Source organism: Varroa destructor, unplaced genomic scaffold (assembly GCF_002443255.2).
Source record: "Varroa destructor unplaced genomic scaffold, Vdes_3.0 BEIS01000001.1, whole genome shotgun sequence".
In the NCBI taxonomy this organism is placed as follows: Eukaryota; Metazoa; Arthropoda; class Arachnida; order Mesostigmata; family Varroidae; genus Varroa; species Varroa destructor.
This window is the reverse complement of record NW_019211454.1, coordinates 7,924,260-7,943,748: the sequence shown is the minus strand read 5'-3', so window position 1 is coordinate 7,943,748 and position 19,489 is coordinate 7,924,260. Positions and strand designations below refer to the sequence as shown.

Sequence of the window (19,489 nt, the reverse complement as noted above, 5' to 3'; positions counted from 1 at the left end):
TCGTCCTCTCCACCTTTCATTTTCGCTGGTTCCGGTCTAAACGAACTTTTGCCTATCAGCTGGCTGACTCTTGCGGACAAAATGACAACATTTGATTTTTGATACGCGACGTCTGTTTAACTTGAGTAAACTTTTTCTAAGTAAAAGTGGATTTATTACATAGGCAATTATTATATGTTAGTAGTAACCGAGATACTGATATATATTGTTTGCTATACTGCCGTTATACGTTTTGTATTGTCCTGTGGATTGTGTAATCATATTTTATGGCGGGACTGTTAAAATGGTCGCGCACACTAGTTTGGGTTCATTTGAACCGGCGGTTTGTAGCTTCCACTACAGAAGCACAAGTTCCTCCTGGTGGTCAGAGGTTTGAAAACATTGACACGATAAACGAAATGGCCGGTAAGTGCCCCACACTCATTCGTTACTGTCTCCAACCAATAAGCGATCGAAAAATACCGACAGCCAATTCTTGTTCGGCTAAACGGGGTGTTGACTTGTAGCTCTATGTAGACTTGTGGAATAAAAGTCACTAGCAATGAAATAGGCTCTACTGTATTAGATTTCACAAGAAACCGTTTTCAGTATTGCGTCGTACATATATGCGTGATAATAGCGACATAACTTGACCGTTTTAGAAGCGGCGAGCAATATCCGCTGGGTTGAATGTGAATACGAAGACCCTGCGACATCAGGCGAATATCGAACTCCACGTTATCCAGGCCACTACCCCACTTCAAGTTTCCAGAAAGGTCTTCTTGCCATCGGGTCGGCTTTGGTGTCCATCACGGACGTCTATAGAGCGGGTCAGCGATATACTTTGTTGATAAACTTTTTGTTGGTATCAATCAATAAATTAATTAAAGTTAATTGACAAATAGAAAACGATCTCCAAAAGAACAGAGTGAATGGGTGTAGGCTGTTAGCTTTACGGTTCTTATCTATTAATTTCAAGATCCTATTAGAGAAAAGTAAATCGTTTCAAGGGACTATGCATAGATTTGCAAATATTATATACAAATATGAAGTCCTTTTTAGGTATTTTTTAGATATATATTATTTAATATATTAGTTCATGCGCATAAGGCTCCACATTCGGACTAACGGCTACCGATTTAGTTGAACCACTTGATTTTTTATCGCTTAGATATGATTGCATGTTTCGGTGAGGTGACGGGTCACTGCGGCTTCGAGTATATGTTGGGTCAGATGAAAGCTTCGAAGGAAGGTCGACGGATTTTAGCCCAACAGCCACGGATAAACACCCAAACTGTTGATTATCCCGCACTTCTACGGATGCCGACAAACACACTTGGATACACCTACGCCAAATTCATGCAGGACAATGTACGTAATGTAAACTCTCAAAGCCTGGGGAAGATATTTTCAGAAATGGGCAGTTGCATTGGGATTTCCATAATGCGGTTTAAGATGCTATGGAAATTCTGGCACCATAGAACACTATAGGTAAATTGCATAAGAGGGGGCTTTAGCAGCATTTACTCATATGCATGGGAATGTCTTGGTGACTGTCGGGGATATCAGTAGAAAATATGTAGGTGAAGGAATAAACTGGAACCTTTGTGCAGAAAAGTTATATGCATATTCTTACATCTAAGATCGTCTAAGGTTTTTTTGGCCAAGCAGATACATTTCGACGGCCTGAGGTAATCTGAGATTGGTATAGCCATATCTAAAAGTGTTAGTCTTCTCAAAAACGTGGGCAGAAAAACGAAACATTTTTTTGGATTTTCAGGTCAAGCCAGAGCCCATTTGAGCAATCTTCGTCTCGAGAAACCACTGTTGGTCAATAATTAGTGATTGGATTAAATTTAGAACGTAATCGATGTCGGCTGGGATTTGGGACTTTACATTAGGAATATATAGTATTATCACATTCCGTCTTTAGCTATGAAGGTAGAAGAAAAAAACTTTCAAAATTATAAAAGTAGAGGAAAAGAGAGAGAAATGGACACTGTTGAGTTCATTAATGCGGTTTAGTAGAGAAACGGCGCACTTGAAGATTAGGGCTAGTTAGGGCCCCATTTCAAGAAGGGAAAAAGAGTGAATGAAACAAGCGTGTCTCTTTCTGTTTAGTTGCCAGCTGAACTGTTTATATAATTTTGCTGGAGTCTACATGTAATTTGTACCGCAACATAATAGATACGAACGGAGGAGGCATTTTTCTCTAAATTCATCTCATTTCACTAAATTTTTCTATGATTCTATGAATGAACATATTCATAAATAAACGATAGAATAAAACAAGTGACGCTTTCGACTGAAACTTTTGGTAATATTTTAGTCGCGAACTGTTTGAGGATGGTGAAAGATGTCTTGTGTTTTCTGATGTAATTTTCTTTATGTACAATCATTGCGTACTACTGTGTGTTGCAGAAAATCAGTGCCGACGATCGCTCCCCGGTACATTTCGTTGATGACCCACAACTAGCGTACGTAGCACAACGCTACCGAGAAGTTCACGATCTTTTCCATGCCATGATGGCGATGCCGACAACAATGCTTGGAGAGGTAATACAATAAATTACTTCTTCTCAAATAAATAATCTACTTCATAATACGGCAAATGACACTGAGTGCTAATATGAGCTTCTCTAATGTTTGCTGAAGTTGATAAACGAGATAATGTTATAGTCTTGTGAGTTGTAAATAGGGGAGATCTTGATGGAATAGAGAGAAGTATCTTCACTAACATTAGGGGATGGAAGAGTCAAAAGATTTGTGCAGTTTACTAACTAAGAGACGCATAATGTTTTTTAATCTTACTCATTTACAAGGTTACTGTGAAGTGGGTTGAAGCCTTCCAAACAAGATTACCCATGGCTGGCACCGCTGGCCTGTTCGGGGCCATCCGCCTAAAGCCAAAGTAAGAAGCATTTATTCTATTTTAAAAGACAAGCACAACTGAAAAAGATGCACAGAATAAGACACACTTTAAAGAAGAAATCGAAAGAGTAAAGCAAAACAGTGCTTAATTGTGTAGAGAACTTACTTACTACTTAGCCATTACTGTGATAGAAATAATTTTACTAAACTTTTATAAAAATTACCTATTTTGGCATCTCGATTACGAATATTTTCTCCAAGAAGTATCTACCGACCCGTCGAATTGAGCCTTCGTAAGTTGGCATAGATACATTTCGTCTCGCGTTGATAACCAGCCGTCTAAATCAAATTTCATATCGATGTAATACGGAATACACAATATAGCTTGGAAGACCAATATGCCTGGAAGGAGGTACCATTTTTACACCAGACATGATAAATATGTCAGAGCGTGTCATCTGGCGGCAGGTAATTACTTGTATAGAATAACCAGCAAGAGATGACAACTCGCCAGTAGGTTTTTCATTTGTTCTCCTACGACACTCTCGATAACAAACGTAAGAATCAATTATTGCATCTAATTTACTATTATAATGTTGCACGCAGGCATCGTCAGCTATATATCACCAAATATCTGCCGTGGGCTTTGCAGACGGGCTTCGAGTCAAAGCCGTTTATGCCAGTTTACTTTGAGGAACGATGGACCCAAGATATTGAGGATTTGCGACGCGAACTCTGCATACCGCCACCGCCTAGCCTTTTTGCTTGAGGAGAGTAACGCGCTTTAGTGAGGAAAAAGTAACTAGCGATATCTAACCTAGTACTGAATCAGATAGTTGACGGATGATAAAATCTGATTCATATAAATAGCCTAGGGCTAATAAGGGCAATTGCTGAAGTCCTAATTATATTTAAAGTAGTAGCGTATCGAACATTGTTGAAAAGTAGGTAAATCGTTATTTTTTATTCCATCATCAGCGCTTGGCTTGTTCTCTATTCCAATGTTTAGATATGTGTTACGTTAGTGTTAGCTATACGTACATGAACGTAGAGTTACAAAATGTTTTTTCCTTTTTACTTCTGTCATAACTAGTTCAAACCAACTTGTGTTCAGCAGGACATTTTTAACCGTCTCAACACAGCATCCGATAAATGCTCGGCCTGTTCTTACCAATATACGAATATTAGTATATAATACAATAAAATAGTGCAGTAATCTAGCACAGTAAAGGCAAAATTAAAAAACATCTATTTGTACTAAGAGCACGACTTTATTTAACTCTCGCCTTTTTGTCGTTCGAACTCTTTCCTTTTAGATACACTTTCGTTATTTTTCGAAAGATTAAATTTGCCCTCGGCGACTGGTGGGGGCTTCCTTAGAGATTTGATGTTTCTTCTCTTTTACTTTTAGCTTTATCATTGTACAGTAGCTCATACTATCTGCTATATTCACAGTTTATATACAAACGTAAAACATAGAGCAAAAAATACGAGTGTATAGTTGCCCTTTTTCTACGACTGAAGGAGATACAATCATAACATTCAAAATTTGATAATGCGTCGTGGTTAGCACGCCTTCTAAGGAAATACTGATAATGTATTAATACAGTTTTGAGGGAAACTGGCCTTTGATAATCTAAGTAACCTGTGCTTTTGCATCGATACTATTTTGCTCTAAGGACAATTCTCAGACAATCGGTGGCGACAACTTCCTTCTCCGACACCGAAATGCATAATTTAATTGTTTCCGTGTCATGCTCTATGTTTAATTTTTCAGACTCAGCGCTCATACTGTGGTCACTCATTCCTCGTTGTATACCTCATTTACTTCTTCATTTATTCAATTACTGCCTTCCTAGTTCTCTCGATATTTTCGTGTTTTTAAAAAAAATACGCTATGGGTGGAAAGGAAAATTAAGTTCATTTTGAATAAAATTCAGCTATTTAGAGAAGATTTGTACGAACTAAGCTGCCTCACGTCACTTGTTCAGAACTCCTCCATTTCATAAAATGCAGACTGTCAAATTAAAAAATCAATGTTGTTTTGTTATATATTACTTGTCCTGTAACATAGGTGACCAGATCGGTATATTTTTGGTTTCTAGTTTTAAAATTTTTCTAGTTCCTGAAAATGTTATTTATAAAACAAAAGCTTCTAGTATTTTGTGGCTCGCGGTCGCGAAGGTTTTAGCCCCAGAGTTTATTTTATAGTAACGGTTATCCGATCCCGATATCAATAGATACAGAATTCATAATGATGTATGAACAGTTTATCACAACATTTTATACGGTAAACTACGCGATAAAACTTTGCAACAGATCGAACTTCAGAAAACATTAGGTGAAATATAATCCATAAAAGAAATATAGACAATCCCTATATAGCATACATCCTGCGCATTTGAATTTTAGGTTTTAGTTTTTTTCGTACAGTTAATGGCGTTCAATCGTACAGCATACCTATCGTATGACTACGCTAAAAGGTTCACTCGATTGGTCCACCATCTTAGATTCAGTGAGTCGTTCATGTTGTTTTGCTTCTGATTTTCAGAACTTATATTTATATGAAAATTTCGGCTACAAAAGCACCGGTATCAACAAGCTGCAATCGCTCACCCATCAAAAATTTTCGTGCTCAAAGGTATATAATACACGTAGCAAAATTAGTAAAAATTGTCGCGGGGCAGACAGCTGTTCCAGCACTCAGTCCTGTTGCAACGCAAATCTCGTTGTAGCAATAGGATAATTATTACAACGCTTTTTCTTCACCCGTAACTGTACATGTATATAAACCTATTGGCGTAGCACACAAATATGCAGAATTCTCATAAACATTTATTTTACTAGGTGGAAGTTAGTTTTAATGCTAAAACCTGCTCCACCCCCAATAAAACCATTTGTTTGATTGTTTGTCGTCTATTGTTCCGACTGCTATTGAGGGTGCACCGGCTCCATTGCATCATTGCAGAAAAGACAACAAATACATTAAGTGAAGTTGTGTAACTATAGTAAGATATTGCCAAATTATGGTAAGATTAAGGTGATACTGTTGTCAAATTTGATTAGAGCACTACACTACCTATTGAAATGCTGTTGTTCAGTTTGTCTCTATTTAACCTGTTCTGTGAAACGAATGCACAAGAGCTACTCATAATGGGAAACAACAGAATCAACGTGCGAGCCATTCTTTTCATCGCTATATTGTTCGACAGAGAGCGGGGTCACAAGATCACAACAAACTTAAAAAAAAAAGTGATTAAGAGTTTCAGTCAAAAAACACTTTAAATGTGGTCCAAACACAAGAGGAAATGTAGTGAATAATTTCTTGAAGGACAGTAGAACCAACCTCTAATTGGATTGGTATCCGTTAGTTAATCATACCAGCTTTGTTGAATTCGCAGTGTAAAAAAGTAAAACCACATGCAAAGGACCGCACACATTTTGCATTATCAAGTAGAAACATGCGCAGCACTTTTGCTAGAACTATAATAAATATAGCTAAAAGTGTTTATACACATGTAAAAAATACAAAGCCACGCAAGACTCATCGCCATATTTTCTAGGTATTCGGATCATAGAAACAGTTACTGTATGAATGTATTTTTGAATTCTTGATTGAATGTAGCTAAATATTGGGTATAATTCCGATTGATGTATATATATGTATACATATAACAAAAATGTTTCTGAACCAAATAGAAGAGGGCATGTTACAATTATTTAATTCAAAGACAAATTTTAAAGTATGTTGCTCTATAACAACGAGCAGTGCATTTTGGCGTACAAACTTACATCCTCACGAACAACAATTCCGGGTAAAACCTGCCCGAAATGACACTCACGCTCACGCAGCTGTCCTTCGAGTTCGAATAAAGTCAGTGATATTTTTTTCGACCAGTTATTACTGCAAAATCGAGCTTTTTTTTTGTCAAGTGTCTTCTAGCATTCGAAACAATTTGAAAAGAGCGGAGCGTCTGCTTTGTTTGTTTGAGATGAATTGGCAGGTAAATTGACGCCGAGCCCCGTTGTTCAAAATTATTCACATTCATGATATTTGCATTGAATTAGTTTAGCCAACTAGCGATAGATTCCTATTTAGAATAGTTGAATTTGCAACGCACATGCAGTACCATAAATATCGACACAAATTCCACAACGCATTGTGGGCGGCCGGGGTAGAGGACACCGATTTTGAAACTATGATTTGTCATTTGACGTTGCGCCGTTCAGGGGAGGCATGCAAATTGCACTCGAATGCGCGCACGAAAAACGCGATTACCTACATATCGTTAGCCCCATCATGGTCTAAACGGATGTTTGTCGAGCAATTACATGTCGACCAATTAAAACTTCTACGTGATGCGTCCGTGTGTAGACATAAATGATGAGTTCCGCGATTCCTAGCTTTGTAGCTTTCTTCCATGGTTCGTTTAGTTTTAACTGCTTTATGGTTTATTCTATTGAATAACGGTTCACTCATTTATTCCCTCTTTCACCTAGCGGCTCAAGGGACTAGCATAGGAAAAATTGCATGAAGGTCAATGACAGTTTTAGCGACGGTTTCACTGGAACGGTATCAGCTAAGGGGAGCTGATAAGGTTACCATTTCCCTGTTCGTCCCAGGGTGAGTTATTTTTTGCGCAGTTTTGATTTGTCTGATCGTTATGGAAGTGGACGAAATCGTCAAATATCGAGGGCCACGCCTCCGACTCATCGTACGTCGACAGATCATAGGCGAATCGTCGGAGCAGAATGAGGAACAGGTTCCAAGTATCGCGCGAAATCAAATCGATTTGATCCGAATGCAATTCTAAAAATTCTAGCCACTTGTACACCAAAGCCGGCATATGGGGCTGCTGAAACACAATACTCCACAGCTGTTTGGCCATATCGAGTGATAGCTGGTTCTTGTTTTGGGCTTGCTGTGCTTGTTGGGCGTTGCATATCGCTGCAGTATCTTCACTGGGCGCGAACGAGAAGACCCATTTATACAAACTAGCAAAGTGTTCATCATCGTTCAATGGCTGGAATTCGCTGACCACTCGGTTAAGGGCCGGTACCAGTGACGGAATGGAATCGACGCATAAGGAAGACAACCCTGCATAAATGAAATGCAGATGACAGAACAAGAAATATTTAGGTTAAAAAATTACGATTCTGAACAACATCTTTTTAACTAGTTTAAAAAAGCCGTTGACAGGTTGCACAGTAAAAATCGTTAACTTATTTTCAAGTTTAGAGTCATTATCCCGTCCCATTATTGAAACTATGATTTCCCAAAAATCGCGCAAATTTTTTCTTCGTTGCGAACTGTACATTTTTTTCTTGTATGTAGCAATCAAGGTTTTCCTTTGTTTAGAGAATGCACTATGGTTTCACACATTACACCTGTTTCTATATCGACTATGTCGCGAATCCGTCCCAAATACTAAGTCAAACATTAACTTTCCTATTTTAAACAGAGTAACTTCTTGCTCAAGTTTAACAACACGATAAATTTAATTCAGTCATTATACAATTAAGTGTTAATATCATAAATATTATCGTATTTTCAATAGATGCACCGTTGTTTCCGTACCTTCAATAAATTCGCTCTTCGTGAACTGGCACATCACCTCAGCTTTACATTTCCATGCGAATACCAAAATCCGGAAGTCCTCAGCTGAGATGTCGAGATCTTTACAAAATTGGCTGATTCCTGAGCATACGACGGACAAATATGTTTAGGTTTACACGTTAAGAAAGTCATACAAAGAGATCGATTATTTTGTGTATTTGCAATGCAACAGACCCGATGCTATGTGTAGTATTAATATATCACGATTAACAATTAAACCAGTGTTGTTAAGAACTATGATAAAGATAAGACAAGAGAGACTTGTTTGTGCAGACGCGGATAAAGGTAAATACGTAGTCTCAGCACAACCTTTTCTAGTTTGCGGCGCCTATGCGCAGCCATGACAACATTAACTTGCGGTTAATTGTACTTGTAAAGTAGCCTTCTCCAACAAACGGATTTATCTTTTTGTATTTATTGGCATCAAGATACTAGATCAAATCGCAAAGCGTTACAACTTTTCCCCCAAACAACTCGCCTTCCCTGGCCATTTCATAAGTAATTTTGAATACTACTACCTTTGAGATCACCCAGCAATACCGGAAAAAATATGTATATCTTTCTTTTATGATAAAGGCAAGACTGTTAAGACTATACACCAAGTTTGCTCACTTCTTCAGAAAATACCAAAGTAGACATTACTGAAACATTCTACGGTAGTCAGCTAAAATATTACTCAACATAAATTGAGTATGGCAGCTAAGTAGATCATTTAATCTAAACTTAAATCAGGCATTGTACAACAAATCAAGCAGAGATACCTTTAAGTACTAACTAATGTATCGGTTTGAGGGGCAAAGTCTTTAATTTAAAGTGACCAGGAATCTCTACTTCTGTACACGCTCATAAATTCGTAAGAACAGTTATTTACTAGAGAATTGCCAATTTTTTATTTTAAATACTTAAGTACTGTGACATATATCTGCATAATCTTACCGTTTGCGTCCATTATATCACTGTCAGGCTCCTTGTACTTTTCAAATAATAAGGCAATTTTATCCATATTGTACGAATATCTGAAATAATGTTGTTTTCATGATATTAACTAACCAAATTTTCTACACATATACTTTTTACATGGATTGTTCAACACAATAATCTTACTCAGCATCGAACTAATAGTCAATGGATTAGAAAATAGTATCCTAAAGGTCCTTCATATAGCAGTTGGACTGAATAGATGCAACAGTATGATCTGTCTGATAATGCTAACGAAGCTTATTGTTTACGATCGAAAGAGTGTGCAGCTTATTTCTCTTAAAAAAGTTTGTAAATATATATGTATATATAGTATATATAAAGTAACAGGTCATAACGTTGATTGCTACTCTCTTCCAGAATGTGATTAATTGGTAATAACGAATATAATAATCTTCGTATAATTATTATTTGAAAAACGATATTTTAAAATGCTATTAAAAGTATAAAAACCTAGCAAAAGTACAAAGGCAACAACCTACGCAGTGTACAATTAATTGGGTACAAGATAAGTTTAAGGCGCATTAAACTGTAAGAAAGTTCAAAGACAACGTAGCGGAAGAAGAGAAATTTCGAAAAAATTCATCAGCTAAAAAATGCACTTAAAAATTAAAATGAGCTAATTCTAAAAATCTGTGAGAGAATCAAATAACCTGAGCTTGCCGTTAACAAATCACGTGTTCATCGTAATTTAAGACATTGTAAAAGAGAAGTTAGATAACCACGATGGTACAGGCTGTCAATGCAGAGATCTGGACCGTAGATAATAATTTCGCGATATGTACTCCAAAGAAAATGCAAGCAAGATCCAGTTTTCGGAAAGATCATTTGAAGCTATATGGTCACCTCCAAGTGAAATGGCACAATTTAGCGACATAACTACGCTTAATGGACAACCGTAAATCGGCGTCCTACGCAAGAACTGCATGTTAATTTACCAGGAATTTCAGTCTGATGCGACATTTCAAGCAAACGAGCCATTGTTTTTTGATAGTATAATGACTAGTACCAATTACTTGAATTTACTGCAAGGATCTCTTAGCGTAGATTTGATAGCACTTTAGTGACAATGGGAAATTCTTGGTGATACTTGGGATATATCTTGATGATAACCTCATATGTTGGGTTCGACAAAGATTTCCTATAATAGATGGGTTGGTCAAAGGTTTCCCATAAAAGACCCTATCCGTTTCCCAGACCTGATATTACCTGCCTTTTTCATAGGGATACCTTAAGATAAACTCTACGTTACAGAAGCGACGACACTGGAACATCTAAAAAGCCACAATCGAGCAATGAAACAGAGCAAACAATAAATACCTTTTGGCTATGTGACTACTGGACGTTACAGCGGCAGGATGATTATCATTTGATGAGGCAGTTCCCTTAAACAGTTTTGTAGGAGGCAGTGCGCGTCGACAATGGCCTAGACTTCCGTCACAGGGTTCTTCTCGATAGTCCATAGGCTGAAAGGGAATAGCGGCAGTCTGTTTTTAGAGGGTGACTATTCAACGGCGAAACTAACTATATTGAATGATGAGCAGTGTAATAGCAACGAGTACGGTATGGCATATGGTGTAACATGAGCATTTAATTCGTTTACGTTTATTAAGAGTTTGCGGGCAAGGAGCGGCTCAACATACATAGCACTGAATAAATTGTACAGATGATGTAAACAAAAAAGGCAATCCGCCCCATTCAGTAAAGATGGCAGTGATATGATTCTGCGACAAAAGTTTTACTGTCGGCAGCATGAGGTACCTTGGACTTATCAAGCTGAAAGAGTAACTGTTCATACACGTAAGAAACTTGGGGTTTAAGCAAATGTTAGATTGAGAAAGCACAACCCTTTCTGTGGAGTGTTTCATTCTATATACAGACGTTCTGAGACGTCCACAGAGATGTCGAAAGATCCTTCCCTCTACAATGTGCCTTTAGATGTTTCTAGTTTCAGCTTCATAAATCATTACCCGATACCTATTATTGATAAGTAAATACACTAAACATTTTGAAGTTATGTATTTTTTTACCTGTGGCTGTTGCTCGAGCAAAGTGTGCGCCGTCTCCCTCAGTTGATCTTCTACGTCTTGCGTCGCTCTGCAACAACTTCCAGTTGCGGGTGACGTTGGCGCAGCTCTTTTCGAGCTGCTGTCGCCCCCACCGCCTCCGCCGTTGATGCAGCAAACGTTGCCCATCAATTACGCGCCGGGAACTGACACCAGGACATGCGCAGTCAGGTACACCTATTCAATTCGTCTGCGTTTCACTCAATCGTTCCGCTTCTTCCAATTCAATTTGGTAATTGCCAACTAACGAAGCACTAATTGTTAACAGCATTCACCGTGCTCTGGCACTCCCGCTCGGACTCCTACACTCCAGCGCTTGCTCGAGCGGTAAAGCCGTACTTTAAATCGGTGATCACCGTGCAAACGGATTGTGGTAGGCAATCCTCACATTACAGGAAAAGCCGATAACGCAGCCGATAACTACTCGTAATGGCGTGTTTAGCGCACGTTGACGACGCACGATGAAGATAACGGTAGCATGGACGTTAACGATATGGCTGATAGACGGTAGTTGATAGAAGTTATTGTTTGCAGCCGTATTCTTAAGAAGGAGGTGAACGGGCAGCGCGAGGAGTGCACGGGCTTTCGATCCGGCCAAACTTTCACATCCTACTAATTTCGTCGATTGCGGGTAGAACGGATGTCACAGCGCTCTCTCGAGCTTTATATATATTTATATAGATATACTTTTATCCTCCGTAGGGACGCAAGGGAAAAGCGTTTACAATGTACACCTTTGTTACAATTTATTTCAGAGTTCTTCCAGGTATCAGTATGAAGTATGAAGTAAGTTTACGATCAGAATATCAGGTCGATGCAGGTTCAGCTTCTCTTCAGGATGGATTTCAGTAAGAAATTTGAATTTGGACCCGACGGAACTTCTACTATGGGAGTGATGTGTTCTTTGTCTTTGCCTGTCCTCGGAGTACCACTGTCACCTGCACTGAGTTCCGTCTGTCTACCCGCCTTTAGCATTCCCTCTACGGGGAAGTTACACCTCGTACCAACTAATTAATGAAAAGATGAGACGAGGAGAATAATGGTTGAGATTATTAATTAGAAGAGTCAATTCGTAGCTAACCATGTGGAATAATGCATTGTAATGAACGATCGATTAGTTCACAAGGACCCTCCAAGAAGGCAAAACCGAAAGCAAATATAGGCACACACTTAGTTTAGAGCTGAAATAAAAACCAGCAGTATCTGGCAATGTTTAATTTACACCAGGTGTCAAATTCATAACGTTTAACGCGTCAAAGGCTTGTCGAGTGCAAAGCAATAATTATTAGCTATATACAGTAAAGGTAATGAAGTTCGTTAGTAGCAGAAAACTTTACTAAACATTTTGTTTTGACTGTTTTTCTAGGTAGACTAGGTCAACAGTTAAGAGTACGCCGTAATACTCTTCGGAGCGGCAGTGCTAGATAGTTACATTCACTAGAAACCATTTGTTCTAGCTAAATCTATCACTTTAATTTAAGCACAACAAAGTATTTAGGGAGCGGTCGAACTTTTGGAATATATTTAGCTAGTTCCGTGTTGTTTAAGATCGAAGTGCTATTAAATTAAAGATAGACAATCAAATTAACATATTCCTAGGTATCATAGGGATCAGAAGTAGGTAATATTAATAAAAGGCAATGACAAGAACGAAATATGTTAAATATAAACAAAATGTATATTTAGACAATACAAAGAAAAATTAAGAAAAAAATCATCAACGAAGATACCCTCCATTTCTTATCCCAAAAACGTTCAAAAATAAATACTACGAAATGCATTTTACCAGTGTTCTGTATCTTCGTTATATTCAATAAATACAAACGAAAATGTAGAAAGTTTCAGTTATATAATTTGTATCTTTTGAAGAAATTCGGATCCCCTAAATCATATTTAATAATTATATAATCTGCTGTCCATAAAGGCACGTAGAGTAATGAAGGTTGCTGAAATGACCATGAATCTATTGTAATGTTATAAAGATGACTGATTCACAACTTTGTCACTTCCTTCACTGTGGAACTCCACTCAACTTAGTGAGTCATCTATAATTTATCTAAAAGAAACATAAACCACTTCATATATAGTCACACATTCCCTGTACAGACTTGGACGTAAAGTTACTCCGCGACGGGCACACACATTGCCTTTAAAGATGATTGATAATTCGAAGCCCTAACGTCGAGTGCATTGTCCTCTTTCCAGCCAGCGCCAATTTTAACTATTCTGATTAACTAGGTCAATCACAAGCTTGTTCGTACACATCATGTATGATGTGATACGACTCACAAACTCTGCCGATCGAATCTTTCCACAAGCGATAAACGGCGCCTGATTTTTAATTCTCCTAAGCTACTTTTAAACAAAAATACGTGCATGAAATGCAGTTGCAAATTCAATTCCAACCGATCTAATGCTGTGCACAAGCTGGGTTTATGTGGCTGGTACAAAGGTACTCGGTAAGCCAGCTTATTTCCTCTCTACAAGCAGAGGCTATCATGCACTTCAGAGTTCTCTTAGAAAATTTAATATTGTGTATATGATACACATTGCGGAATACGATACCGATTATTTATGAGACAATTCTGTTAGTGCACCGCTTCATCGGCGGCTTATGTAGCTTCTACTGATAGTAACCTTTTACTGCAAAAAAGCTGTCCTACCAGTCATATATCATCCTTCGAAATAAATGACTGGAGGTACATCCCCATATCCACTGTGTCATGTATAGGCTACCCAGTATAGGCCATCCATCGCAACGCAACGTAATCCATTTCCCTTTATCATAGTCACATTCGCATTTACTCCATCGATACTATCGCTTATTCTTCTCTGTGATCTTTTTCAAATATCCAATCATTCCGTACGTTCACAAAATCACAAAAAAGAAAGCCAGAACTGAGCTGACTGTTTTCCTAGCAGCATAAGAGCCCTATAAAGCTAACACACTTCTGTATCCATAACTCTATTCCAGTTTGTGTTCCTTTTCTCAGAAAAGCTTAGGCTAAGTGCCGTCTAGGACCACTCGTCCTGATTTCTTTTAAATTATGTCTATTTAAGAAATCAAGTTTCACCGGAAAACCACGACAAGCCAACCCCCGGCATTAATCCGCTTCTGTTCCACTTTCCATCCATACCACTTCATGCATTCGCTGGTTAGAAAATTCCGAATTCTCCGTACCGTTTTGTGTTTTCGATACATTTAAAATCCTTCAGTCTCCCTCTCACTGGCGTATGATACGCGCAGCCATCTTGAACATCACCTCTAGGCCGACGAATACTCGGTCGCGCCGCAGAACGCACGACAACATTCCAAACATCAGAGGAGCTCGTAGCCCTTTCCCATGTCGTGTTTTTCTGGAGCAGCAGCGCCACCGGTGTACCCTGCCAGAGTCGCCTACAGAAAGGCACACAAATCACAACGATACAGAATAGACGAATTTATTTTCTTTCCGCCGCTTTATATAACTACATGGATAGGCACCAGTGCACCACCGTATAGGCGGGGCACACGCAAACAAGAGAAGCTTTGATAGAAGTGTGAGTATCGGCAGAGGTTCATAGCTTCTGCCAAATTTCCGTTGGCCGTTTTGGAACAGGCGGATTTCTAGAATGGAATGCAATGTATTGGAGGTCTGCGATTTGTGGGTGTGATTTTTATAGCGACATTTTTATTTTCATGAAAATACCAATATGTCGACAATAAATCACCTTTGATTGACATAAACGAATTAAAAATTACACAGGTTGACTGGACATATTAAATATGCGTCAAAGGTATGAAAATGGTACTGACATACAATTACGCTGATGGCTGAGGCGTTATTTGAGCGTAATTTATATTAAAAGTATTATTATGGTAAAATAAAATCATAAGTAAATTTTTATACGAACAACGTTTTAGACGCATTAGTAAAAATCATTCTCACAAATTTAATTAAACTTTTAACTCTATGTTCTTTTTGGTTCGAGCAATGCGCGATCCTAATTGTTTATGTTTAATATAGCGGATTCAGACAAAACAAAAGTTACAATACCTGTAGTGACAAATAAACTTTTTTGTCTTTTTCCATTATTGTAACACTGCCCTAGTAGTTGAAAAATATCGAAAAAAAAAATGAAAATAGCCGTGAGGGCCTGCGCCCCCCAATTTGCCTTAGACCTTTTGCACATATATTACCTATCGAAAACAACCTTGTACATGTACTCTAATTTACTATAAGTGTGTGACTAGTTAATACTGGTAAGTTAAATATCTTGACAAAATCAACGAACTTCTTTTGAGGATTTAGCCAAATATCTCGTAAACTGAACGCACAGTCTTACCCGCATGGCCGCCGCGGCATTCGCAACAAATGTTTTCTTTAGAATGTCATCTTTATAATTCAGCCTCGACTTAGCTACCTCGAGAAATAATTTTTGCAAGATAAGCTAGAATGTATTAGAATTTCTAGTGACCCTTATTCGTTCCATCGTCTATTTTAAGGGGGTTACACTTTAACATACAGCTCTATCTGCCACTCGCAAACATTTTCGCTACTACCAATAATATTTTTACCAATTAACAAACAACACTTTAAAAAAGAAGCATTTATTTGCTATTACTGAACGGACACGTTTCACTTTTTTACTTACTACGTAATAGAATTCAGTTCATCTCAGGTACTACTTCGTCGGCACCAGTTATGTCTCTCATTATTCTATACAGGCGATAATACAAAAAGCTACGTTGAAGACAGAGATTCGATTGCCTGCGCTTACCGATAAATCGTAATAAACTATCATTCGAGCCAGAAAACAATGTAGAACAATAACAATACTTACTTATTATTATTATATAGTAGTCATATTCGTATTTTTTAGCCAAGCGCATATCAATGTATCGTCTTCTACTTTTCTAAAGAAACAACGTTTAACCAAGACGGAGAACTTTATCAGTGGTAGGTACGAGCTGAAGGTGATGTTCCACGAGAGGTTGAGCTTGGAAATGGGCGCTAGTCTGCTGTGGCTGACGGAAAATTGTCTGCTGGACTTGAGCTGGAATATGGGTCTGAACCGTTTGCACAGGGCCGTTGTGTTGAACGGCCTGAACCGGGGCCCGCTGTTGGACAATCTGGACAGTTTGAGCAGGTACATGATGCTGAACAGCATGAATAGGACCACGGTGCTGAATTGTTGAAGCAGGGCGGGTCTGAACAGCGTGGAATGTTGGAATTGCAGGAGGTACAGAAGCAACGGTCTGGGTCACCGGAGCAGTGTGAGCGTCGTGCTGAATCTGAGTTTGTTCATTATCGACATTGACCAGATCACCGACAACGCCAATCTGGTCGTTGACGTAGTAGTACTTCTCGGCAAGGTGGCACGGTATGGGGCTCGGGTGTGGAGCACAGGTAAGTGACTGCTGATCGAACGTCGTGTTAACCGGACAGAAAAATGAGTACTGCATCACAGCTTTCTGGCCATCGGGGAGCTCCATCGGGTTGCAGATATGGAAGACCTTGCAATCGTTACTGATGTCGGCGTAATAGCCGAGACGACGGTGAGCACAAGTGAACTTGACGTCAATGGTTTTCTCAATAGCGGCATCGGCTGAAGCGGGCAAGCCGAGGAACGACGCCTCCGGCGATTGAGTTGTCGAGCTTCCGCCCGATTCATGAGGGCGAGCCTGCGCAGCGGCAAGTATCGCCAGTCCGACGAAGATGAAAGCCATCTTGTTGAGTTTCACGCCTGTTCAAGAAGATGAGGAAGGAAGGCTACCCCGAAGACTACTCGAGTGACTGGTGAACTGTAAAGTTTCAACGTGCAAACACCGCTTTTATACAGCGGGGTTCGGCTTTGCTCACAGGAGCTCTACAATGATAGCCTGCGGCTCTTCACCCTCAAAAGAGCTCGGCTGCACGATGAGAAAGAAAGAAAGAAAATGGGATGTACTTCTATTAGCGGTGGGACGATGACCTAAAACAATACGTTCAAAGCAAATTTGGTGTTCAAGACCGATACTAATGCTCCTTTTTTTCAATGCGCCAGGTATCACTGCTTTATTTTAATCTTCCCTCGTGGCAAATCCCTAAGTTTTGGTCGCCGTTCGCTCCGAACTTGTCGTTGATACCCTGGCGATCGAAACCGTATCGTATCTAATATCTATGGATGACAGAAGTTCGCGTACCATAGGTTTCGTTTGGTGTTGTACTCACAACGGCGCCCTGGGGGAAAACCAGCGGGGGTGTTGGGATGGGAAGCACGTGCAATATCTGATGATTCGTTTAGGTCGTTCATCAGAATGCAATTCTTAGAGCATTTGCTAATTAAACATAGAACACAGAGAGCTGAGAAGCAGTGGTGGTGTGGTTTTGGAATAGAACATACTGATGGATACTGTCGACATATAGAAGCCGCCGAAAGACTGTTGGGTTGCTCCATGTAGCCGTGCGGATGCAATGTACAGGCTGAATTAAGCGTGGTGGGGTTCTGAAAGTGCCGACAATAGCTGAGAGATTCGAGCATAGGTAGTGTATGCAGCAAATAGCTGCCTAGCGAAATAACTACACGCGTTTCGATGCCATAAGTTTTCTTGAATTCTCTACGAGCTTTTGTGCGCTGAAACGAATGTGTTGACCTGAGACTTGGTAGCTTCATCATACAGAGCGCAAGTCTTTATCCTACACCTAAAGTCGACTTTACGCGATTCTTAAAATGAAGTCATCATTGGGATATCAGTATTGACCGACTTTTCGGAGCCAAAAATCTGAAAAAATCGTCGAGAGCAAGTATAACGTATTGCTATGCAGCGATGCTAATGCACGTTACGATATTTATACATACCACCACCAGCAAACTTTTGGCGCAAGTTTATCTATTTGTTGTAAAGCGTCTAATCACTCCTGTATAACTTCACAAAGCTATAGCTAGTGCGCATATTCTTTGATCAGCTGCTGATTAACCTCCTATATATATATATATATATATATATATATATATATATATATATAGTTTTAGCAGGAGCAAACCGTCAAGTCAGTCTTTATAAATCCAAATGAATTATTCGTGCATAATAAAATAAGATACATGCCCTTATACAAGGCAATATTACGATGCCACTCATGTGTTTTCTCAGATTATCATTGCTGAAAATGATAGAAGATAGAGAAGAAAAAGTATCTTTGGTTAGAAAATAGTTTAGCAGCTAGAAAGAAAGACATTTTGATGTCTTTGCTTCTATAGACGCTGCTGCTACAACACGTTTACAGTACTATATACAAATAGACCAGAACGCTGTTGCGTATCTTTTTATTTTTTACCGCTAAAATTTGTACCTATAGCTAATCAGAAAATCGTAACGCGACGGATATCGGTACAATTGGAAAACTGAATGTGTAAATTGGCAGTACAAAACATAATATGTTATTCGCTTTCACCCCACCTGCCATGTAATGTATGTCAACAGGGGGGTTCCCTAATCTTATAGCTATTTCCTGATCACCCCCCAGCAATGCGCTGGGACTCGAATCCTGCAAAACGAATCGTTTGAAGCGACCGACACTACACTATAATATACATATATATATATATATAAATAAATGCTATTCCCCCATGCCTCATCATTAAAATTTAGCTTGACCCACACACTTGGGGCACAGGTATTGTACATTTCATAATAGGATTGTTACGTATCATACAGAGTTTTTACAGCAGATAACTTTAAGACGTTTACTCGTATTGTTGCTGTAGCTGCACCCGGTGAAAATAATTGAAAATTCAACGTTCCAATATGGTGTTCCTGAAAATATCCGGTTGGTCTCAAGATTCCTTCATCATAACCATGAAGCAGTGAACTGGCCGATGGGCCGTCACTGGGACGCATGATTCTAGAAAAAAATAGTATCCGTCGGATAAACATACGCACAGATGGGGTGTAATAAAGAGGAACGACTGAAAGTTTTGACAAACAGTTCCTTGAGAAGGGGGGATAAGGAATGGT

General features: G+C 39.0%; 3 protein-coding genes across 6 annotated transcripts; 1 reads left to right on the top strand and 2 right to left on the bottom strand.

Moving 5' to 3' along the window:
• The first annotated feature begins 23 nt into the window (after window positions 1–23).
• Coq4 (Coenzyme Q4) lies at window positions 24–6,762 on the top strand. Of its 2 annotated transcripts, XM_086977961.1 has the most exons (7): window positions 24–405; window positions 642–809; window positions 1,151–1,350; window positions 2,401–2,535; window positions 2,802–2,890; window positions 3,457–3,648; window positions 5,402–6,762. In XM_086977961.1, the coding sequence occupies exons 1-6, from the start codon at window positions 267–269 to the stop codon at window positions 3,617–3,619; spliced, it is 894 nt and encodes a 297-aa protein (XP_086834087.1). In that variant the 5' UTR covers window positions 24–266; the 3' UTR covers window positions 3,620–3,648; window positions 5,402–6,762. The 2 variants fall into 2 exon arrangements, with proteins under 2 accessions (XP_086834087.1, XP_022669127.1); XM_022813392.2 differs by lacking the exon at window positions 5,402–6,762 and having other exon boundaries at window positions 3,457–4,233.
• On the bottom strand, window positions 5,010–14,974 carry LOC111253658 (DCN1-like protein 3). 3 transcript variants are annotated; one of them, XM_022813379.2, is made up of 6 exons: window positions 14,693–14,974; window positions 11,476–12,518; window positions 10,766–10,911; window positions 9,404–9,483; window positions 8,429–8,548; window positions 5,010–7,948 (listed from the first exon to the last, which is right to left on the bottom strand). In XM_022813379.2, the coding sequence occupies exons 2-6, from the start codon at window positions 11,638–11,640 to the stop codon at window positions 7,431–7,433; spliced, it is 1,029 nt and encodes a 342-aa protein (XP_022669114.1). In that variant the 5' UTR covers window positions 11,641–12,518; window positions 14,693–14,974; the 3' UTR covers window positions 5,010–7,430. The 3 variants fall into 3 exon arrangements, with proteins under 3 accessions (XP_022669114.1, XP_086834080.1, XP_086834081.1); XM_086977954.1 differs by lacking the exon at window positions 14,693–14,974 and adding an exon at window positions 14,649–14,669; XM_086977955.1 differs by lacking the exon at window positions 14,693–14,974 and adding an exon at window positions 13,620–14,631.
• Window positions 14,975–16,086: 1,112 nt separating this feature from the next.
• On the bottom strand, window positions 16,087–17,315 carry LOC111254853 (uncharacterized). The gene has a single exon (XM_022816145.2). It carries the CDS (start codon window positions 17,219–17,221, stop codon window positions 16,424–16,426), a length of 798 nt encoding a protein of 265 aa, XP_022671880.1. The 5' UTR covers window positions 17,222–17,315; the 3' UTR covers window positions 16,087–16,423.
• Between the last annotated feature and the right edge of the window lie 2,174 nt (window positions 17,316–19,489).